At 32.9% G+C, this 25,825-nt stretch overlaps 1 protein-coding gene across 1 annotated transcript in view; it reads left to right on the forward strand.

Moving 5' to 3' along the window:
- The window catches only part of LOC119828527 (nephrin-like), a 79,290-nt gene that overhangs the window by 22,879 nt on the left and 30,586 nt on the right, over positions 1-25,825 (forward strand). Inside the window, exons 2-4 of the mRNA XM_038350707.1 lie at positions 10,461-10,593; positions 15,828-16,036; positions 23,217-23,327. Coding sequence (XP_038206635.1) covers positions 10,461-10,593; positions 15,828-16,036; positions 23,217-23,327 — 453 coding nt within the window. The remainder of the gene's footprint in view (positions 1-10,460; positions 10,594-15,827; positions 16,037-23,216; positions 23,328-25,825) is intronic.

Consider the following 25,825-nt stretch of genomic DNA (forward strand, 5'->3'; position numbering starts at 1 on the left):
TGAAGAGTTTGACTTGAACACATTGTATTGGAAATATTTATAGATTATGTTCTATGTTGTAGTATTATTTTTAATCGACGTTACCAAAACGATGGAGTTTCTGCTTCTGTATTTATTGCTTTATTACTCGTTAACTCTGTGCGTTCTTAACCGATTGACGTGATAGAAATAGGAATTATTGTCATTGGTCCCATTTTAGAATCTGGAGTGGGATTTAGCTTTCTAAAAGGATTTTAACTGTTTCATATTTGTTCCTAATTATTAATGAGACTCAATTTGTAAATATTTGAAAGTACAAAAAAGGCTGTTGACGTAAGACTTAAAGTACAAGCGAAATCGATCCATGGTCAGTCCTATTTTTATTTGTCCGTTTATCAGTAAATTTAACGTACGCTATGATTTGTTGTCCATTATACCTCTACGAAAAAATTAAATAAAACACTTAAACAAGGAGACACAAACTCGATTTTCCTTTACAGATACCTGTAGTTAGATTGAACAAAGGTTAGCTTTTGCCCATCGCTTCTTGATTGGGGATTGTAACTGGGTTGTTGCAATATCCTGGCCGCCTAAAAAAACACCATACATACAGAGAATCATTGTATATATAAAGCCGATACCACGCGCTGATAACGTAGAGACATATGGATAACCTTTTTGCCGTAAATGTTCAAATATTATTTGCTATTTTCTGCTTACAGTACTCGTGCTAGTAAAATAAATTTGTTTTTTACAAATAACGCACTACCAAACAATCATATGTAATATATTGTAATGCATTTTTGTATTATTTTTAATGTCATTTGATAGATATTTCATGCTTTATGATAAAATAATTGCAACTAAAGTAGGTTAAGATACATTAATATTTAAAACAAATGATGTATAATGAGCGATGTTTTAAATTACACGGTAAATAAAGTATGTGCTCGTATATTAATGCTATTGTTTATATTGTTATTATATGTACTGTAATATGATACATTAAATCATTTTCTGTTATGTTATAAATTCACAGAGGTAATATTATTTGTCTTTTTTAAGCGACAATCGCTTGGCTTATTTTTTATGTGTGTAAACTATTATATATTTCTGGGCGGTGGTGATCATTTACCATCAGGTGAACCACCAGCTCGGAAACCTGCTCTAACATATCATACAAAAGGGTACTTTTTAATGGAACGAAGGTTTATGGATCGCATTTATTATTAATATGATCTATTAATTAAATGTACCTAGTACCTACTGTGATTGTACTAGAAAGTACAAAATGGAACTCGTGACTGTCGTTGATAATTTTTCAAAAAGTTTGTTTGGTTTTCTATCCACTTTAATTAATTGAAAAATCATTTAATGTAAGTTTATTTCTTGTACGCAATTAGGTTGATATCTAATCAAAAGTAAAGTACATACAGTATATATAAAGTATAGAGGTACAGGTTTATTTGTACAAAAAGTATTCAAAAAATGTGTAAATATCTCGATGAATTTCAATTGATTTCATAGTGATTTTATTTGTAGACAGCTTTAAATTGTCTATTTAAATTTCCTAATAAATGTTGATTGTATATCACAAGTTGAATGGGGGCAAGAACAATTCTTAATCACTAGATTCTAGAATTTATATTATGTTAATTTAACATTTCATATTCGATAAAGTGATATAAAAAAATGATAAACAAACCTTTTTTTTTTTCATAAAATTTACTTAGTTTTTGATTAATCAGGGTTGTTAAAAAAATTCTAGAACTTAAAATTGCGAACATCAAATAGTTTAGTTGTCACATGTAAACATACATACAAAGCTTAATAATTCACCCACGTGTCCGCAATTTACTCTGTTGTCTCGCCATTAATACGCTCGGGCGTCTTTGTTTATATATAATCTGTATTTTGTCACGGAAAAACAAACTGCGCGGGAAATGAGCAGAGTTAATGTGAGCTTGCCTTCGTGTTGTTGCGTATTTATTGGGTTTTTGAAATGCTTTGTAAGTACAAAAAAGCTAGACTTATACAAGGTTTTCAGAGAGTATATATATTATTTGTATGTTTTTAAAGATATGTGAAGAATTAAAATAAACTAGTAGTTTATCATTAATTCGGCTTCTATGACGAATTTGAGATCCATCAACATCCATTGTTAATGGAAATACACATACACATCAGCATGTTCGAAACGGTGAAGGAAAACTGCAGTGGGAACAAATATGGGCTTATAATGATCGCCGCCTAATTTTCTATAAATACGTAAGCACTTGTGTACTCATACACATAAACATATACACTCGCACACACTGGCATATAAGACACGCAAATTTGTTGCTCATAATTGAGATTGACCACCGTGGCCGAAGTTTCGAAAAACTCTTAACCTATACATATAGATTCAAAAACGCGAATATCAAACTGGATACTTCAAACTCACAACTTTTCCAACTATATTCGCGAAATGTGTTGAAATAGCTGCGTCGTATATTTTTATAGATATTTTGCGAGGTCACGAACTGAATGTTTTACGATGTTTACTCGAGTTCTGCAGAATGGTCATTTATGGAAGGTTCCAGATTGACGTGTGGTGAAGCGGGAATACTCTGCGTGGATTGTGTTGTGTCCAATGTGAATCGATTAAATCGCTACAAAGGTTGAGGTTATTGATCGCTAACACTTTAATTGTGTCACTATTAATTGCTGTTTCGCTCTTATTGAAATACCAGCTTCTGGTTGTAGCTCGCTGTGACCGCTTCTATTTTGTGGCATTCTAGTATAGTTTTAAAGGACTCTATATCGTGGTGGACCACTATAACGTGGTTTTTTATTGAATTTTGTTTTCAGAGTGACATTTTTTAAGTGTAGTTAGTGGGATTGAGGGAAATGCAACTGCATTACACGTCTCGTTTTATTTTACGATGATACATTTTATCTTATTCGAAAGACGAAGTAAATTTTCAAAACGAAGGGTTAAATTAATCATGGTTGAATAAAAAATTACAAAACGAGAAAAATATGAGACTATGAAGTATGAAGTCTACTTATACAATACCTATACATTCATATTTTCTAGAATAGATAATTCATCGAACTAGTAATGAGATAACATTAAATTATGCGTCTACGAATACGTGCTGTAATAATCCTTAATTCTCATCCAAAAAACGGTATATTTTCTTCACCACCGATTTTTTTATACATACTACCGTAGAACCTATAGGATAATATGGATTCCATGTTTATTTAATGGTCGTTTTAAATGTTGTACGTTTAAAATGGTAACAAAAAACTGCCCTTTTCTTCATTTCTATGTTATTATTTTCTCTATCTAGAACTAGTTCTAACTACGGAAAGGTTTCAACTGAAATAACGACAACGCGACGTGGCCGTGGCGTAACATGTCGGAAACGACACGAATCCTGCTGTGGTCACTGGCCGTTCTATCATTGTCACAACGCGTCGTGAGCGCGTCGCTAGAACCATAACACGAATTCACTGTGACCACGTCACGTAGAGAGATAATTTTCAACTAAAACGAATCACCAATTTAAAAAGTATGTGAACATAAAAATCTTTGCCAATTCCTTAACAAATTATATTTATTATATATGTTTAAATTAAACCAAATGAACCTCTGTGAAGGCTATTCCGATAACTATTAAATCACTCATTCAGAGTAGCTCCAAATTATCGAGAAGCGTACCTTAAACTTGTCAATCAGCCGATCGATACAGTCGGTTTCCAGCAACTCTCTTTGAAGGGCCACAGAATAAACACAGTTGCAACCAACTGGCCTTTGTAAAGACTCGTTAAAACACGTGTTACGACGCTTGGGGTAACATGGGAGAGATAACGCTTGTTGTTGAAATAAAAATTAAACAAAAAAAAAAAAATCTTTTCAACGTATTTCTAGTTTTATTAATGTGAAGTGTATATTTAAAAGGCCACTTTCAAAGGTTTGGTAACGAAAAAAGCCGTTAAAATTTTACATAAAATACAACATACTGATTATAATAATTGACATTTATTAACAAACACAAATTTCGAATGCCTTTGTATACTTCTGATGCTAATAACATACACTACTCTAATGTCTATTATGGGCGCAGTCGGGTAAATAAACCAAGCGAAGTTTTGACGAGTTTCAAAAGCAACAAGTGTCAAAATCTTGTTTGACATTCTTGCCTGATGAGTTAATAATTTAATTTTCATACCAGTTTAATTGAAGGTTTCATCAAGTATTTGAAGTAATATGTTGTGAATAAGATTATATAGTGGAATAGTTTAAGTTTATATTACTAATTTCAAAAGTTTGTAGTTTAACATGCCTATTGATTTATTATCTACCTTTATATTTCTTACCAGCAGTACGCCCCGGCTTCGCCCGTGGTACATATATAGCCTATAGCCTTCCTCAATAAATGGGCTATCTAACACTGCAAGAATTTTTCAAATCGGACCAGTAGTTCGTAATATTAGTGCGTTCAAACAAACAAACAAAGAAACTCTTCAGCTTTAGTATAGATATATAGATTCAGTTTAATTTTTCACAATGATATGCATCTGTTTTCCCGATCGATTTTCTTAGTGGACAAGTAGGTGATCAGCCATCTATGTCGTCGTCCCCACCAGGAATCATACCCAGGACCATTAGTTCTACGCTCACTTGTTAACCACTGAACCAAGGAGGCGGTTATTATTACACTTGGACGTTAAAGTAATTAAAAAAGCACATCCATAAATACACTAATCATGTTCTGTCTCGCTCGTCCTGTCTCGTATCCCATATTTGTTTATCATCCTGACGCACCGACCGCCAGACATTCACAATACGCATGTAAATAAACAAATCTCCGTTCCTACATCTGTGTTTAGGAGCATGAAGGTTTGAAAGCGCGAGATATGTCTATATATACTATTTTATACAGATTTGGATTTTCAATGGTTAGGATTTAACACGAAATTATTGTAATTAATTTGAATTAGACCCAATTCCTTTTCCTCGCTTTTCCCAGTCCATTCCTTCTTTCTAGTTATCAATCCTTCACAACTACAAATCCAAAATCCAACGTTTACAGTCTCCCCGTGACCACGCTCGCTGTAAAGTGTTCGAAACGTCGGGTTAATAATATAATGAATAAATCGCGTTTTAATCCGTTCAAAAGTTTTTAATTTCTAAAAAAAAAATACAAAAAAAGTCGAATTGAAACCTTCCTCCGTTTTTACGAAGGTCGATTAAAACTCTTCAAGAGTATCGAATTAAATCATCAATATACAAAAACAGCAAATATTAAAAGCGACTACTGTAAAATGTTTCAATTTGGCGCCCGCTTTAATATTGAAATAAAAAATCTCTTTGTCATGCCGAGTAATTATAACGTTGTATTCCAACGTTAATGTAATAAATGGGCATTCAAGGGGAAAATATTTCATTTAAATGAAGACCTGTATTGATATTATGTAGAAGAACCTGAATAAATGTAGCCCTAAATCATATGGAGGCTTACATAGCAAAAATATTACGTACCTCTGATATTTGACTTTCAACGTGAGCTTGAAGTGGGGAGGTCTAGTCCCTACTTGTACTCCACCCTATGTAAAGAGATATTAGGTAATATCTTGTATCTGGATGTTATAAGAGGTTATTTTTGTGTTATATAAACTGTAACAAATAACATAAATGACAATTATGAACAATATCGTTCTGTCTGTAATGCAAGTTCCTCAGGCATTTCTCACACAGGCACAAGACTTCTCCACTTAAGAAAAGGGACCTTAGGCTCCGACAGTATGCGAACCAATGGTTATTTTTTTATTCTCTTAAACAATTCTACAAAGTCTTCTGTATAAGTGAATCATGTTATATAATAATGGACGTAAAACAGATACGAACGTACAGAGGTCTGCAGGATCAGATGTGACTAAACTGCTAATATATATAAACACCAGGCTTATATTAAACTTATGTATCTTGCTATATTAAAAAAAAATCTGAAATTAAAAAAATAACTAAATCGTCTCACTTACTAAACAGAATATGAAAATTATTTAAATCCTGGCTATCCAAATCAGTATAATACGATGTCTAGTAAACTCATGAAATTATTGTATTACCACCGAACCTGTATAACTACAAAATTTGAATTAAATCTGTCTGTGTTGAAAATCGAGTCTCTAGGAGTCCGTAAAAACTTACAGAACAAGCTAACAAAACGTGTTAAAAAAGTTATGATTTCTCATGATATGTAGTTAAACATGCTAACCACGAAACCAACGAGACATTTTACGAATATTAATTTTGCAAGAGAATATATACTGAAACCTAACCAACACAAGTACAAGTCATCGAAATAAGCCTACAGTCTTCACTCAGTTGACTTAAGAAAGTAAGCAGTAATTAGTATGAGATATTAAAGCAGTGAAATTAAATTAAACATGAAGATATTTTATATGTAGCAGAAACTAATTAAAAATTTAACATTGTAAATTCACACTATGACCTTATGAGGGGAATGCACTTTGAAATTACGCTTGAGAAGAGCCAAGAAACTCGAAACGTAACTACATATATTATATACCTATATAGATGAACTCTAGCTATCTTCAGAGCGCTTACACAACCCGATATTATCAACCGATACGATATCGTGATGTGTAAAATTTCGTTAAAACTGTTTGGTCCAATGTATTTTGCGTTATTATTAAGCTTTGTGAGGTCATTTAATACATATCGAATTTATTCAGTTACTATTGTAATAATGTGATGGGGTGTATATTATAATGGTATTTATGGCTCGACAACTGGAATAACATATAGGCAATTCTTTATCCCTATATTCCTACGGGATACGGAATTACGCGTGTGAAACCGCAGGGCGCAGATAGTAACTATATAAAGCACCCGTTAAAAACTTTTCATTGGAAGGATAATAACAATAGTAAATTTAAACGATTACTCTTGAAAAAAAACCTCAATTACGTATTGTTACAAACGTGTCAAATTTGGTGTTGGTTAAAATCGTTAAAAGCACATTATATTTAAAATATTTGTATTGAATCGTACGTCGCCTGCTGTAAAACAGCTTCCACTATTAAATATCTGTATAAGTCACGCTCCATTCGCCCCAAACAGTTCATCATGTTCTCCCTACACCTGAGACGAGTAACACGAGCTGCATCAGCCATCCGATACCGTGAGAGCGTCACGGTGCTGGATCGGTCATTGACACAATCTCCTTGCTTGTCCTAGCTGAGTGAATCGCGCTAGTGACGTCATTCGTTGCTATGGGTTACCAAACATCTATCAGAGTTCAGGCCATCTACGTCGCCTGATGGTTCTTGGATGTCGGTTTTTCCACGCTGTTTTAATTCACCTCGAACCCTGACCTTTCGATTGTATCGCGAAGTCCCAGCCAGTAAGCCAAGACTGCTTCTGCTTGCTTGATTATATTAGCCATGTAAGTAAACAATGTGGATCCTTACATGAGGCTGTCTTATTCTTCCCTCCTTCCCCTTGACAAAAATTAAGCGGCCTTAAAGTAATTATTAAGTCCGGCAAATCGATCCCAATGCCCCAAACATTGTGACTGTTTATTGGCAGCGGTGATCACTTACCACCAGGTGCATCGCCTGCTCTTTTGCTGGTAGTGGTAGAAAAAAAAAGAATTGGTAAAAATTATCCTGAATATAGCCTTTAGTATATTTTGAACTGTAATATATTTCATTGACCTTTAATTGTTTCACTGTGAAATTAATTCCAATGAATGTTATTCGAAACGAGGGCGGAAGGAGATTAATTAAATTCTTCTTGAAACGCTTTTAATTTTGAAAAATGTGTATTCTACTAACAATATAATATGTTTATCTAATATTATATTTGGAGAGAATGTTATGATGTATGTTTGTTACTCTGACGCGAAAACCACTGAACTGATTTTGATGATAAACAATTTTACTCACAGTATACAGCTAAAATATTTAAAATACACATTAGCATGCTTCTGTGGTATTAAGATTTAAAGATTATAATTCAATATAATGTGCATGCATTCATTTGCGTTTTGTAATAAAACATGCGACCATGTAAGACCATGATAATAATTAATAGTACATTAAAATTCAGGAGAGGCATTATTATATAGGCATAGGTAGAGGAAGCTTTTTACCCTACAGTGGGTATATATCTATACTAATATTATAAAGAGGAAAACTTTGTTTGTTTGGTTGTAATGAATAGGCTCAAAAACTACTGGACCGATTTTAAAAATTCTTTCACTATTCGAAAGCTACATTATCCACGAGTAACATAGGCTATATTTTATTTTGGAAAAAATAGGGTTCCGTAAAATATTTTCGGTCAACTGAAAAAAATCAACCAATCAAGTTACTTATTTTGCGTACGCTGCCTAAACTACAAAAGATAGAACCATAAAATGTTAGAATTAATTGTAGATCTTATAAATATCTACAAAAAAGTCCGCGACACACTATACCTATCTATGTCGAGTGAGGCACAACAACCAAATTTTTATTTAAAAATCTTGAATTTTTTTTTGGACTACATTTCAACGCGATTATTTTACTCATACTATTAATCTTTATCAAAATAAATTATTTCATCAATAAGTACAGTTTATGTTGATAATATTTGGTCTTTGAATGATTAAAATTGGACGTTTCGTTTTGAAGTTGAGGTGAAATTAAAATATTACGTTTTCCGCTGCACGGCCCGTTGCGAAGTGGGCGTCGATAAACTGCTTTCGCGTGAAAGAGCATCTTACAAACATCCATATATTCATCCATACCTAAAAACTTTCACGTTTATAATCTTAGCAGGATCTGGCTGTAGACGTACAACGGGCGAAGCCGGGGCGGACCGCTAGTGTTATATATGGGGGCTGTTTATGATGACTATGATAATTATATTTTTTAAACACTTGATTCCTATAAAAAAAAATCCCACTACGTAACACATTTTAATTCAGATGAATGTATACGAGGATACTATAGATTAAAATTAACTTGCAAATATTATTTTGGCATAAGCAAACGAAAGCAAGGTTTTTAAAATGTTTTATAAGGTTCTTATAATGTTTTAAATACTTTCTAACCTAATAATCCTTAATACTAACCCAAACTAAGCAAGTATTTCTGAAGTATGATTAATGCAATTTAAATTTGACCTAACCACGATCAGATCTTCATAATATTTGAACTCAACGACAACCAACTGATGTCTATGAACAATGTTGTTTAGCACGAAAACAGTAATTTGTATGGAAGAGCCCATGTTTTGAACGCGTCTAATTCATTGTAGCTCATTTGAGCATTTTGAATTTTGATGGTTTTGTCTATGATAATGGGATTGGACTACATTATATTATTTAGTGATGCTTGAACTACTGTTATAAATTGAGAAGCTCCATTTGCTATTTTTGATTTTAATTATAACTAGTTGTGCCTCGCGGTGTTACCGACGCAGTACCTGATGTTTCATAGCTTATTAAATCTATCTATCCAACACTGAAATAATTTTTCAAATCGGAAAAGTATTCTGAGATTAGCGCGTTCAATCAAACAAACAAAGAAACTCTTCAGCTTTATTATATAAGCACAGATTTGTAATTTGGATGAAAACTTTTACGTTTAAAAGCTAGTTATGTGAGTGATTTCACCAGCGTCGCACCATGAACAAATAATAGGATAAAGTAAAATCGCCCCATGGTAAGCGCTAGCACCGCCCATATAACATTTGGAGAAAGGTCGATGGAGGACCAGGAGGAGGTCACATGCTACTATTTTATCCGGTCTTCTGTGAGGGTTTGTTCTTCCCCGATGCGAACTGGCCCAATTCCTGTCGAAGCGTGCTCGACTCCCGCATGTGACTTATTAAAATATTCGCTTTTGCCCGTGGATTTGGATATATGGATATATGGTATTTAGATATTGGGATGTACAGCCTGTTATGGTATATTTTCTACGTTTTCATCGGAAATAGGCACGCTTTAATATTAATTGCAATATGGTTGTGAAATTGTTATGGTTTCATTTTTATTTATTATTTTATTGGTAAAAAATTTGAATTATAAAATCTCGTAATAAATTATCCAGTTAATTATGCGTTTATTATCTCCGGGCTGTAATTTTATGGCACTCATTTGCATTAGAATACGAAATGATTTCGGGTGATGATAACAAAGTAAATTACTGTGTTATTATATCAGTAAAATTTCGGATGCTTCTTGTTAGGTTACATAATGAATCGTTACGTTATTATTAGGGCTGTCAAAAGTGTTTCATCTTTTTTCTTAAATATTAAAATAAATGAAATATGTAGTTTGTTTTATATTTCAATCAAACAAGAAATAAAAGAATGAAACTGTTTCCAATACTGGTCAATTTCGTTTACTTTGCGTCGATTTTAAATGCCCTCTTTGCTGTTTTTCAATAATAATATGATTTAATTCCCGCAGTACCAACGGCGCACGTGACAGGAGTGCTCGGGAAGAAAGCGTCACTGCCGTGCGACACGCAGCCTCTCTCAGCTGATGACAGAGTCGCGATGGTGTTGTGGTTCAAAGAAGCGGACTGGGAACCTTTGTATAGGTGAGAGTTTGTATGCTGTATTTATTTATTCGGAGATTTTGTTAAAGACAATATTGGTTTTGACTTGAATGTTAGATTCGACGAAGAAACAGGCCATATAATTATAAGTCATTTAGAAACCAATCTAGTATCAATACCAAATTAGATAATACACGGGGGTACAGAAACATACTAACGCTTTAGTCTACAGACAAAAATTTGGCCCACAAAGTTTGCACAGGCTAGCAATTAAAACTTATAAATCTTATAGAATATTCTAGCAGTCTGGCAACATCTGGAAACGATCGTCGATTCAAAGCGACCGCTGGGAACCTTTGGTTAACTATCACTGGATTGGTTTTATCTCGATTTATTTAAAGTGAAATGGGACGGTTATATTGATATGAATTTTGGCACACATTTTAGTCTTGATTTTAGGTAGCTTTTATGTTTTTTGAAAAAGTACTTTTCTTTTTTCAAATAAAATGATTAAATCTGTATTTTAATGTTTAATTATATGAAGAAATAATCTTCCTATAATTAAAGAAGTCTCAGACTTTTAAGTCCTCATCTAAGTGATTCGAGGCGTGCATGCAAAAATTGGAATGTCTAACGTACGAATACGTACTTCGCCAGCAGAAAGAATTATGGTCTCCGTCGTATAAGGAGTACTGTGCCACTGTTAAGTCTACAAATCTGGACTGATGATGATGACTTATACGCTTAAAAATTATATTCATATCCTTATAATTTCGGGTAATAGCAATTAAAACTGAAGCATACAATTTTTGATTTAAATTTTGTAATGTATCGTAAAAAGTAATTTTTAATTATTTATTGTTAAAAGCGACAGTGTGATAATGGCGTTGTTGAAATTTAATTAGAAAATATGCGTTGGGAAATTGTCCAATTTAAATAATTTAGTCCACGTAGCAACAGTAATGATTATAAACGATACAGCCCGTGGTGTGGGCTATGTGGGTTGGACCTTTGTCACGATTATACCAATTTATAGGGTTCAAGTAATTTAGTTTACAAGCATGAGAGGTGATGGGCGCTATGGAGGGGGCATATATGTTCCATAGATTGATTTCCTTTACCAGCAGGCCTTCTGTGCCTTGATAGACAATTCTTTTGATCGCGAATCAATCTGGTGTTAATGAAGAATATAATATTGTTTCAGTTCACAGCTAATAAGTACTCGTATATAATTACTAGCTGACCCGACAAACGCTATTCTGCCTTATTCTTATAATTTTGGGGTTTAAAAAATAATTCTTCGATTCAATTACCATATTTGGTAACTAACATTTTCGATAGGATTTAATCAGGTGTAGCAGATAGCCTGAGTTACGTTTTATAACTTGATCTATATGCCCGTGAAAGTAGTTTCACAAATTGTATTCTCATTTTGCATATTGCGGAAACATAAGCCAAACAGAAAAATGCCTTATCCAGCTGAAGCCATAAAAACTGCGGCAGTATTTGTAGCATAAAATGTCGGTATTAATTATTCCGTACTTTGGTTAGGCATAAAATATAAGCCTAGCTTTGTTTTATAAATGTGACCTGGAAATGAACACTAGGTCATCAATGACGCTATTATTGATGAATGGCGCAAAGTGATTATGTCTGTATTGTTTTAAATGTTTTATAATTAACTAGCTGTAACACGCGTCGTTACTCGCGTGGTATCCGGGCAAAAATAGCCTGTGTGCTAGTCCAGACTATAATCTATCTCTGTACCAAATTTCATACAGATACGATAAGCTCTTTTCACGTGAAAAAGTGCGAAACATCCATTCATCCATGCATACTTACAAAATTTTGCGTTATTAATATTAGAAGGATTCACTTGCTTTCCGTCTGCATCTTCGCTTGTGTATGAACTTTAAAAACTAACGATATTGTATCACATAATGTACTTGTCCATTTTCTGTATCAAATGTTATCCAAATGAGTTCAGTGAAATAGGCGTGAAGAAGACACAGACCTTCACATTTAAATCCGCAACCTGATTAAATCATACATAGCTTTGTATATGATGTTAAAAGAAGATTTTTTACAATTGCTAATGCATAGTTAGGTACATGTAACTAGCAATTAAACATACACAAAACTAAATTTATTTATAATATTAAAAAACAAAGAGGTTTGTTAAATTAGCTTAAAAATTGTAATGATTATTTTTTATTCATAATTTTCGAATAACAGTAAGAACGACAAATATTATAAATGCGAAAGTTTGTAAGAATGTGTGTTTTATTTTTAATTTATAGCATTGAAATGCTTTATAAATTAGAAATTTTTAAAGAATAGAAAAAATTTTTTGATCACGAGGCAGGATTCGAACCTGCGTTTCTTGCCTAACCGTAGCAACGCCTAGCCTCTCGGCCACCCGTGATCCTGCCACAGTAATCGAATTTCTTCTACTCTTTCGGTTTCATGTGCCTAAGGGGCACCCCACGTCATCTATTGAGATGATTAAGAACCATCACAACCAATACGAAACATTATTTCAATGATTACAATATTGTATCGATGGAACGCGGCCTTTGTTAAATTTTATTTTTAGTTTTATAGCATTGAAATGCTTTATAAATTAGAAATTTTTAAAGAATAGAAAAAATTTGATCACGAGGCAGGATTCGAACCTGCGTTTCTTGCCTAACCGTAGCAACGCCTTTTTTTTTTTTTTTAAGTGGGGAAATCTTGCATAGATACCCACGGCCTCCGGAGATAAAGCCGTGGGTTATGTCGGATTCCTACCGACCAAAACCCCACTGTGTTCCGTCGAGCCACTTAAGTGAAGGGGCCACGGGAGTTGATTAAAATTCGTCCGCGACCCCTTCGGAACCGTAGCAACGCCTAGCCTCTCGGCCACCCGTGTGTGAATGTGTGTTTGTTTGCTACTCTTTCACGCAAAAACTACTGAACCGATTGCAATGAAATTTGGTGCGTAGATAGCTGAACAACTGGAATAACATATAGGCAACTATTTATCTCGATATTTCTACGGGATACGAACTTACGCGGTTGAAACCGCGAGGCGCAGCTAGTATTTTATAATGACAACGGTGACAAAGGTGAAAAACAATATTCTAATAGCATAAATAGTTAATATCCGTTAAAAGTCTGACATTTCTAAATTAATACATCTACGGCTGATATTATATTTGGTTGTACTACTGAGCCGCCATTGTCGTGTGATACACGCGTAAAACCAAACACAAGAAAACAATATCCTCAAAGGTATCAAGGCTTCAAATTTACCGAAACGCGGCGCATCCTCGGTGGACTATTTCAAAGGCCTTTGTCTCTATGAACAGTATGGAAATATTACCAGTTTGCAAAACTGCTTCGTCTTTAATAAAGGATAGGCATGTTATTTGTCATTTAATAGGATAATACCATATTTTCAAAACGGTTACGAAAAAAGAGATGGAGGAAAAATTTGTTTTTTAATAATTATATAATAAAAATAAAAGCTTAATGAATGAATTATCTCTATTGTATAAAAAAAAGATGATTATTAAATATACAGTGTATCACAAAATAATATGTGCAATATAACAAATTTTTTATTTATGATAAGTAAGAGAGGTCTCTCAAGTCATTTACATAATGTAAATATAAAGTAAAATCGTAATTGAGACAAACTAACTCAGAAGAATCCGAAACTAAGTTTTGTGAATCCATCGTGTGTGAAGAACGTTTAATATTTTAATTCATTCAGAATTCTTGAGAATAACCTTTTGAAGTTTTAATAAAAGCGAAGTGCAGAGTGATAAAGACTTTCATCTACAATATTAAACTAATTTAATCTTAGATTTAATTTTAAGTCTAGATTTGATCTACCGTAATTTTGCACGATTGACTCTTTAAGGCATACCCTTAATAAATTGAAGATTGTTTGTCTATATATACTTTGAATATTTTACTATTATTAAATTATTACATTTTAAAGACAAATTAGAGCAAAGATTCATTTAAATAGTATTCTATGTCTGCAGATTTTAATAGGATACGTTATTAAATACCCAATTAGGAGGTGTTATGGCAATTCAAAATACCTGATAGGTACCTAAACTATATAACTATATAATATTTGAGTTTTGACTTTGATTGCTGTGTAAATTATTATTTTAACATTATTTTTAATTTAAATGAGATCACTCGGGACCAGATGTCATATAAAATCATCAAAACCAGTTCACCCAGTCGAAAGTTCTGAAGTAACACAAAAAAAATGTTGAAACAATACCCACTATTTTAATTTCGGTTGAGAATGTGTAAAATCCTGTCTTGTTATGATATGTTGTTTATTTGTTCATATTAATATCAATGCAAATATTATATAACTAACTCTGAAGAATGCAAAAAAAAACATACCGTGTAAATTTATTCCTCTTTTAAATCATTTTAAATCTTTTTACAACGTAATAAAAACACTATCGTCACGACCTGTACGAATGAAGGTTTCATGAAAAAGAATTAGTTAAAAGCTTTTAGATTCGCAACGAGTTTAAATGGACAGCGTTCAGTGTTATTATATTACAGAGGATAGTAGTAGAGTACCTACTATCGTATGTCGGTAGGTTATATTATAGATGTGTGACGTGTTGATTAGTTATTATTAAATTGTTATCTAGTTAAAAAAAATGTATGAATAAGATGTGAGATATGAGGAAAGTTATTTGTGTGATTCAGAATTACTTTTTTTATTAGAACTATATTGTCTAATTTGTAATATTCATGGTTTTAATATATGTACCCATGGAGATATAATTATGCGTAATATCATAATTCCAATACAATAGTTCTAAAATAGAAAACTCCGTATATTTCATTAAGGGTTCGGAAAGCATTAACACCACTAGTTTTGCAAGAGCTGGTTGGTGGTGGTGAACTTACACACACGTTACTTAAAATAAAAAACTACCAAAACGAAGTTTACCAATGAAATTAAATCATTAGTTAAGTCAATTGCAAATTGTAGAAATTCAGTGACAGTAAACCTTATGAATGTTTTATTTATTATTATTTATATTTTTTGTTAGCTGCATTAACCATATAGTGCAGGTACCACGCGAAGACGTGGGCTCCAGCTAGTGACAAACAAACTAAGCACAATTTTAGAATTCAAATTTCGAATATCATAGCATTCGCCTCGAACCCACAAAAATTACTACCACCAATTCTCAATACTGCTACAGAAATTCAGAAAATTAAAACTATTAATTTGTTTTTCTCAGTTATGACGTTCGCGGCCGAACCATCTACCAGCCAAAGCTGTGGTCGTCTCCTACCGGCTTCGGCACGCGAGCCTACTTTCGCGCCACGGCGTCGCCTGCCACCCTGCTTGTGGACAGCGTTGCTACAACTGACAGCGGCGTTTATAGATGCAGGGTGGACTTTAAGAATTCGCCCACTCGTAACTTGAGGATCAATTTTACTGTTATAAGTGAGTATACTTATTTTATTTATACTGCTATAGAAGTCTACAGTAGAATATAAGTACTCCTATTCGACTATAAACGGGAATTTCTCACAAGAGAATAACTACAGAATAGATTTGCATTAATTTTTTCACTGACATGGAGATTATAGTTTACCACGTACATTGACAATTTCTATTCATGTACCAGCGAAGAGAATCCGCAGGCATTACACATAACATGAGAACACTGAGAATGAAATGGGATTTTGTGTTTCTTTACTTCGTGTGTGATTCTTTAAAAGTTTTTGAAATTAGTATCGAAACGCTAAGGGAACTGACTGAACCATAGTATTAACTATAAAATTGTATAACTGATAATTAATATAATTGCATTAATTTCAACGTCGACTTTAAAATATTTTGTAAATTTCGTTCGCGAATCGTAACCGTTGCCGCTCGTTATTATGCCGGATGAGATTAATTTTCACATTAATTTTTGTATAAGTAATTTTCTCATTGAACTCTTACTTATAATTTCATATGTTTTATCATTAACACTTTAATATATCAAGGCATATTTGATATGCGTTAATGAGTTATAATGAATATATGAAATATATATTTTTTTTATACTATATAATATATGTAAATAAAATTTTGTGACAGAATTATATATATAAAGGGTTTGGTATGGATCAATATGGGATTGCTTCATGTTTTTAAGGGTTCACAGAAATATGTTAATTTACGTTAAAATAATCAGTTAGTAATTCTATTAATTATGATGTTACATTAATTCTGTTTTTATACAACAACTGCCGAGGCTATTGTCGGTATTTCTATAGAAAATGACGGTGGTCATTATTTTTAAAACATTAAGATTTTTTCTTTTTTAATAAACTAAAGTAATTTTCATGTTAGGACATTTCCGATCATTGCTATATACCTATATAAGTACATATATCTTACATCATGTACATAAGGTGTATTTCCCATTACACGTGAATACACGTCACACGCACACACCTCCAACAGACAAACACAGTTTCATTCCCGTGTGGATCGCTCGTTGAAATCCATCCTGAGTTTGATTGCGTAAGCTTTGCCGATTTCAGAGGTGTCGCTCACACGAGGGATTTGCGTTTATGTACTGGGCGAAGGATGCTGGGCACACACTGGTGTTGCGTCATGTTTGTTTATGCTATTGTGTGGATAGTGTGTTCATGTGTTTATATGGGAGTATGGTATCTTTTTGGTGTGGGGCGTGGAGTAGTGCTTGGGGGGCTTTGTTCAGACGATTTGGGTTAGATATGGATGTTATTATTTTTTGAATAAAAGTGAATGGGTATAATTAAGAAGATTTTTGTGAAAAATTGTGTTAAATTTCATCATTCAACTAAAATATAACGGATCTTTAATGGATCGCGTTACTTGACTGTTGATAAAAAAATTGGGGAACGAATTATTTATAAGATATAAAATAATATTATATATTAAATGATATCGTCGTTCTGCCAACTCAGATCAGCCTGTCGGACACATTATAAAATAACACATTATAAAATAAAAAAATATATACGTTATAAAACACGTCAATACGTGTATTTTCCAGTTCCAGTATATGATTCACTGTTTTAAAAAAACACAAGAATTCATTATTTCTTCAGGATGTATGCTTCTTTCATATTTGATTTGTATGCAAATTATATACGATAAAAAAGACCTTATACTAAAGAATGATTGTTACATAAGCGTTAGCTTTTATAGCATTCTTATTGTATGACGATTTAAACATCAAGCAGCATTTACAATTTAACAGCGGTTTATTTTTTTACAATTATTGAATTTAAAGAAAATAACGCAGCTTATTCCATCATAATTCGAATGTATGAGATGTGTGTGTGTGTGCGTGCGGTGCGTGCGATTTCTTGATTGTATACGTGTGCGTGCATCATTTTAGCTCTGGTAGACACCTCAAGAAAAAGTATTCGAAATAACCCCTACTTGACCTCGTAGATATAGTCCGTCTATAAGCTTTCAACTATCTGCATTTGATAATACATATCTATTTGCTCTAATGATTATGTCAATGTATGGATGGGATAAACGAGAACTTTTGTACGTGTGGATGTTGAAATTTATTCTCTGTCCGAAATTATTCAATTCCAGTAGTACAAGAGTAGACTTCATCTGCATATAGTTGGGATGCAATAATTAGCTTAAACGGAGGAAGGAGTTAGCAGCGTGCCGTCTTTGGAAGATTAGCTTTGAGTGTAGTATTGTCATGCGAGATGGTTCGTCAACCGTTTCTCGAACATTCCGTCGAACATTCGAGAAATTCTTATAGTTTGAGCTTCTATCGAGTGGGTATGTTGATGACAATAAGATTTTTTCCATTTTTGTATTCATGTAAACGTGGAAATTTGAATTTGGCTTCTATACCTGATTTTGACGTGCAACCTATTGTGCAACTTCCTATTGTATACTTAACTTCCAACTGACGTATTAATTTAATAGGTTTTGTCGTTTTTTGTAATTGCTTTGTCCCTTTTGAAACTGTTTTATGCACAGCAAGTTCATTATTTTTTATTATCTTATATTAGTATAATTTAAAAAATAATGAGATATTCTAAGAGATTAGATTTAGTGTCATTCGTGGTGTGATTAAGTGGAGAAATCTACCTAATATACTATGCCAACAAAAGGCAGTCATTATAAAAATTATAACAACAGTGCTTGCAAGAAATATTTCCTCTTTGATACACAATAACACATTTACATATAATTTTAAAACTTGTAAATACATCGTCATATCGTCATATAAGATATGATTTTAAACTATCATAATAAAAAATGCAAATACATTGCTTTTATTCAATAATATACATAGCAACTAACATATCAACTTATCCGAATATTTTCAGCCCGTAAAACACACTCCCAACGATCTTGTTTACCCAACGAAACTAAATGCTTATTTACGTGGGTCCGTGAAGAAAGTAAAATGTCCCAGTGTCTTACCACCTCAGTCTTTATGTCGATGACCTTGCCCGATCCTCGTAACACAATGAGATAAGGTTCGAGGCACACTGGGGCGGAATCCCGTAAGGGAACGTTCGATATTTCGCTTGATGACTGCTTAGGATCAATGACATGGCTATGATGGAACATTTTCAATCAATGTTGATCGAAACAATGAAGGCCCAGTTTATCGATTACATTCAGAAACCAGTTGGTAATTTACGCCTTTGTTATCCATGTAGGAAAAAAAAATGATCATGTAACCATTTATTTAAAAGTTAGGTATTATACGTATATATCTATTTAATTACAGACATATAAAATAATTTAACCACAGTAACCCATATTCCTCTCTAGTCTATACTAACTATCTTCAAACCTAAAAATCATACTACTAAATTAAATCGCTTCATTGAGACAAACATATAACTCATTTTCGGATTTATAATAAGTAAGGTAGTAAGAATGAAAACTAAACTTATATATGTAAAGTACCTACGTATTCTATACTCAAACATTTAAAAATACACACATACAATAGTCTTCGAAATAACATTTATTAAGTGGAGCATGCTTTTGCGCTTACATAAGGCCCTGGGGGAAGGAGCACTGGGTTACACCAAACACCGACTCTTAGACTCCACTATGTTTTGTGTGTTGTTTAACCTATGTAAACACTATCAAATACACTATCTATGTAGTTTATTAAAATCCTGTATATACTCAAATAAACCTAATAAGTAACTCAAATTATTATCGGCAGAAAACGTTTTAAAATTTCCCCGTACCGGCGCAGTGTGTGGAGAACTTTGTTATAGTTTGCTAAAACTATAGCGTATACCATCACGCGTTTCTTTGAGGGAATCGCAACGGTTGCCTTTTTCCTCAACCCCCGATAATCGAGGGTGTGATAAAATTTGTTACGTTTTACATAGTTTCCGATATTTTGTGAAAAAGTACACATTCTTAGGACAATTCAGGCGTTACTGTTGATATTGTGTTAATTTAAAATGAGAAGTGATTCTCACATTAATATGGTGCTGAAGCGATCTGTACTCCGACAACATAAGTAATATTTCATGATTAGCTCAATAATTATTGTCAGTACTTTATCATTGATTGTGAGATGTTGTTCTCATTTGCATATTTTAATTTGAAAGTACAATAATTAGATTAAAATTATACGTAATTGTAATATAGTTTTCACTAAATAACCTAGTGAGCTCACGTGTCCATCACATCTGAAATGACATTAATCCTAACCAATGCTCAATTGTCTTCGTAATCAGCTTTGTGGATATTTTATTATTTTATTCAATTAATTTTATCAATTTACCTGTGAACGAAATATAAAAAAAGAATAAATTGAAAAAGACAAATGAGACACGTGTAGAGTAAAGAAGTTTGTGGATGTGTTATCACACTGTTTAATAAAAAACATATTTAATTATTCTGTTCCCACAACAATTCTCAGCATGGATGTACATCATATAGGAATAATTACGCCTTAGCATTTCTTTGAATAATTATTTAAATTTTTTATGTAACGGTTTCCCTTCTTCAATACTTTCTTTTTCACGTATGCTATTGCCAGCTCTAATTATAATCATTTTAGATACAGTAGGGCTCCGCCCGCGGTTTTGCGTGCACTTCACTGTCGTGTGAGTGTTCTGTAAGCATGTACAAGATCGAATTGGTAAAATTATTTAAAATCGATGCGGCTGTTTTGACGGGAAATAGGATCGTATATACGTATTCTTTTATAGATAGTGTGATTGAAGAGGAAGGTCTATAAGTATAATAACATCTATTAAACTAGAAATTTTGAAAGAATAGAAAAAATTTGATCACGAGGCAGGATCAAATTTTTTCTATTCTTTCAAAATTTCTAATTTATAAAGCATTTCAATGCTATAAAACTAAAAATTAAACATCTATTAAACTACTCCGTATTTTACGCCTGCAAGGGCAAGTAGACTCATACAATTCTTCGATATTAAACGGTTTTATCGACTGTTCTAAAATTTAACACATGACAGTGAAATCATTAGAAAATTCACTATAAAGTTTAAAAAAATCGCATTAAATTTAATTTCACATTACAACTTCCTTACTTCGTGAGCCATTTTCTTTTATTGTAACTTATCGCAGCTTCACGAAAACGATGCTTTTAGCTTTTATGTAACAGTATCGGCATTTGCAAACTCATTTGGCCGAGTAGTTGAATTGAATGTAAAAATGTTGGGATTGAAAACGCCCGAGTTAATTTTATTGTCTTTGCGTATCTGTGGAGACGCGAGTTTGTTGAGAGGAATATCGATTTGTCTGTAATTAGTTTGTATTGCAATTAAAATGAATCGTGGAAATAATGTCCAGACGGAAGTACCAAATAGATTTTTATATTTATAATTGCAAACATATTATGATTAGTATATGAAGTGAAATAATATTACACACTTAGAAAAGTTTCATAGATTTTTACAGTCATAAAATTGTCAAATGTTAAGATAACTTAATTTATGCTAAGATAAATACTCGCATGCGTTTGTTACCACAAAACAAAAAAATATTAAGCCAATTTACTACGGATATATTGCCAAAATATTCTACTCCTGTTCACAATTCTATTACTCTAGCATATCGTAAAATCGATAATATCGACGGTATCTGACACCTTGTAGGTTGCGTTTTGGCCCTTTGGCCAGCCTTGATTACAAACTCAAGCAGTGAGAAAAAAGGCGAATACTACTTACTACATTATTCCTGGGAAACAGGCTATAATTTGTTTTTTTTTGTAATCTTCTAAGTCAAAAGAAGTTTCTAGTGCGCTATATGTATTGCCGGATATAAATTGCGTTTTAATATACTATTGGATGAACAATTGTCATTTAAGATACAGATGTCGCTTTTCATAATACAACTGCGACCCAACTACCCTCACTTTGTTAATAGTCTTCGTCTGGCTGCGATTTGTTATCAACTGACTACATCAGTTAGGCAGTTGTATAGAATTGTAGTAGATTTTTATTACAATCAAATTAATTTTTTACATATCCTCTTTTTATTTCTTACAGTATATTTCTCTCTCCTGTGTACCAAACATTTCAACTATAACTCGATAAGTTAGTTTCTTAGATATTCATAAAAGTATACATAGTTCGAGTGCGAAAATTGTTTGCGAGTTAACCCTTCGATATAGACTGCTGTCATTTATTGGCGCGCTGCCACGTGGGAATTACATCGCCTTTCTTTTATTGCTACGATCTCTTTCTAGTTCCGAGTGTTTTATCATATTCCTGTTATTCAATTAAATGTGAAGATTTTTACGTCCGCGCTGTGTAATATTGCTGATGGAGACATTCATTAGCAGTAATGTAATTGCTTGATACAGTTCAGTTATAGTTTCTTTGCGTTTGATTTTAACGTGATATTTTACATTTATGATTGCAATAATAATATTAATACTGTTGTTTTTGTTGTTAACGCATGAGCGTAGAACCGAGGGGTCCTGGGTTCGATTCCCGGTGGGGACGCACAATAAAAAAAAAAACTTCTCGGTCTGGCAGGACACAGAAGGCTGATCACCTACTTGTCCATAAAAAAAATCGATCAGTGAAACAGGTGTATATATATATATATATATATATATCTGCCCCATACCCCACTAGGGGACACGGGACTTCACTTTTTTTGGATAGAAATATTATTGAATATAATAAGTCTTATACATGTACTTATAACACGGAACAAGATTAACGAAGATTGCTTTATGGGAACCTCACCTATAGTATTGTTGTTTTAAGATTGTTATTTTCCGTTCTTTCTAGTTCTTATCTCTCTACTTCTTGAAAAATAATGAAAAAGCATCTATTTAATATACATATAATAAAATAGATCAAACACTATAGAATTAAAAATATTATGATTCATTAATGAAACTCGAGATCTATATAGCATAAAGTATTTTACATCCAAATGGAAACAGCTTCCAGCAAACTGGGTTGGTGGTAAGCGATACCTAACGTCCATGAACATTGGCAGAGGTAGTGCCTCTACGCTGCCCACTTTTTAGGAAGTAAGGGTTAAGTTTAAGGATTGGCAGAGAACGTGTAACTGTTTATGTGTTAATGTTATTTAAATAGCTATTTGATCGAAATATTAATAAATTGTTGGCTCTCTACAGCTCCAGCGAATCGGCCAACAATAATGGATGCGAGGACGCGAGACCACACGCGCCTGCTGGAACCGTACAATGAAGGCGATACTCTGGAGCTACTGTGTGAGGTGTTCGGAGGTAAGGCTTGATTTTATTGGTACTGTGTCCCGCTGTTTTACCCACGTTATACCTGATGTTATACAGCCTGGCCTTCTTCAATGAATGGCCTATCTAATACTGAAAAAAATTTATCAAAACATACCAGTAGTCCATGAGATTAGCGCGTTTAACCAAACAAACAAACTCTTCAGCTTTATATTTATTAGTATAGATTTGTTAAGGTCTGACTTCATTAATTAAAGAGATAGGTTTTGCAAAGGATGTGTGGCTATGCATCCTTAGCCAAAATAAGACTTCAATGTGTGCTTTAATAACATTCGTGTCTGTTATTATTATATCCATTTCCTATATTGTCTATTGTATCCTGTATGTACAGTACTTCAATAATATTATATGTAGAAAATATGAATTCACTGCTTATTTTTATATAGTTTATTGAGAAATCGTAGTCCTCACCGCCTACGCGTGAGATTGTTCAATTCAATATAATCGCAATGACAAATACTTATTTATTGAGATTATCTCACTTTATCCCGCAAAAAGTGCTCGGCAATCAAATGGTAATATTTACACCGAATCTTATCTATATCTTTCGCTATTTTAAGAACTACTTTATTGTCTGCTTTGCAAGCAACAAATAATTTTCAAATAAACAGTTGTTTATAATATTTATGGGAATATGTTAAGTTTTAAAACAAGTGGAGAAAAATTTTGATTTTAGTTGTAAATTCGTCGTGTGTGAACATTGATGACTGAACCTATACACTAGTGCAATAGACAGGGTTTTAATGCATTCATTAATTTTAGCCAGTCTATATGAAATCGGGTAAAAGTATTTGCGGCATACCAAAATTTCATTATTATTCAATACACCATAGGATGACTATCTCACACTAATGTTTGTTTCTTCCGTTGAAAGGTATTTTAAATGTGTGGGCTTATGACATGAAGACTAATCAATGCGCACACTTACTAATAAAAACAATGCGAAAGTAACTCTGTCCGTCTGTCCGTCCTCTGGTATGACAAACAAAACGTAGGGCATGAAAAAGGAAATATAATGTCGTATAGGAACAGCTGCAAAACGATTTAATCCACGTCAGCAAAGTCGCGGGGGAAATTGTATTTATATTATTATGTAAATCATTTATTTCATCGCATAATTACGCAAAATTGCAGTGCACTAAATTCCTCGCTTGCGTTACGTTTACAATGTTCGCTTTCTGTTATCAGTGTCTGTTTGAACACAACATGGAATCAAAATAAATGCATTGTATGAAAAGTCTAATTTTAGCTCACAGTAAACAATTTTGGAATTTTAAATACAGGCTCCCTAATTTATATTGAATCTCTCTACGAATGGATTATATTGTAAAATTGTGGATAGTGTTTTTTAACCGACTTCAAAAGGAGGAACTATTTAAATTTAGCTTAACTTTGAATTTGAAGGCAGTTAAGTTCCTTGTATTACTGTATATTTCTATTTAAAATCATTATGTTATTGATAGTCTAATAGTTGTTATTTTAGCGATCGCAATAGCTATACTATAGAGATGTACTTATTTTTTTTTTTACTTTTTATCACCAATGAATTTAATTTATGTATAATTTTTTATATAAATTAATGATGTTACTCGTAAACGTTTAAAATTACCGACTTGCCATCTGATAATTCACATGAGGAGTCGACAGGACTTCAATTTCAGAACGGTGTACGATACACGCGTCAGTAAACTTTAATTATGAAAAATAAACAATTTTTCGTACAAAATGAGTTGAAACGACGCGCGGATATTAAAAAGTTAACAGTTATATCAACATATCTCGTTATTCCCAGCTCTTGGATATTGAAAATACATTAACCGCACAGGGAATGCATTAAATAATAATTATTTATTACTGCTGCAGTTTTGTTACAAATTATTTAGAGTCGACAGCTTTGTCGATGTATTGCACGATACACACAGAGTGTAATGACGTTGAAATAATGAACCATGGCCATGCAGATGTACTAACAAATCTAGAAAATGGCGTACAATCGAAGCCATGTCACTAGATTCACTAGAACTTCTTTCTCTTTAGATTTCTTCCTTCTTTCTTAATTATCTTTACACTTTTCTAACCGACGTACCAAGAACAAAGGAGGTACGTCTTAATGATTTTCTTTTTTTTTAGTTTTGTTACTGGATAACTGATTAAAAAAAATGATGATGTGATGAATGATTGATCTGATTGTTTTGTGTATGATAGAAAATTGTTGTCATAGAGACCACTTTGTTATAATTCATTTTGGTACCCACAAGTATGACCTTTGTAGAAAATAATTATATGTAAGACTGACGAATTCGATCATTTCTCTCAATAAATGTGTATCTAATAGTCGTATAGACAGTCATGTTTTGCTGTTCTTGTATTAAAAGTTCGATGACATGTGACATCTGCCAACCCGCACTTGGCCATCGTGGTGGATTATGGCCTGAACCCTCATAGGAGGCCTGTGTCCCAGTAGTGGGAAC

Source organism: Zerene cesonia, chromosome 8 (genome assembly GCF_012273895.1).
Source record: "Zerene cesonia ecotype Mississippi chromosome 8, Zerene_cesonia_1.1, whole genome shotgun sequence".
Taxonomy (NCBI): domain Eukaryota; kingdom Metazoa; phylum Arthropoda; class Insecta; order Lepidoptera; family Pieridae; genus Zerene; species Zerene cesonia.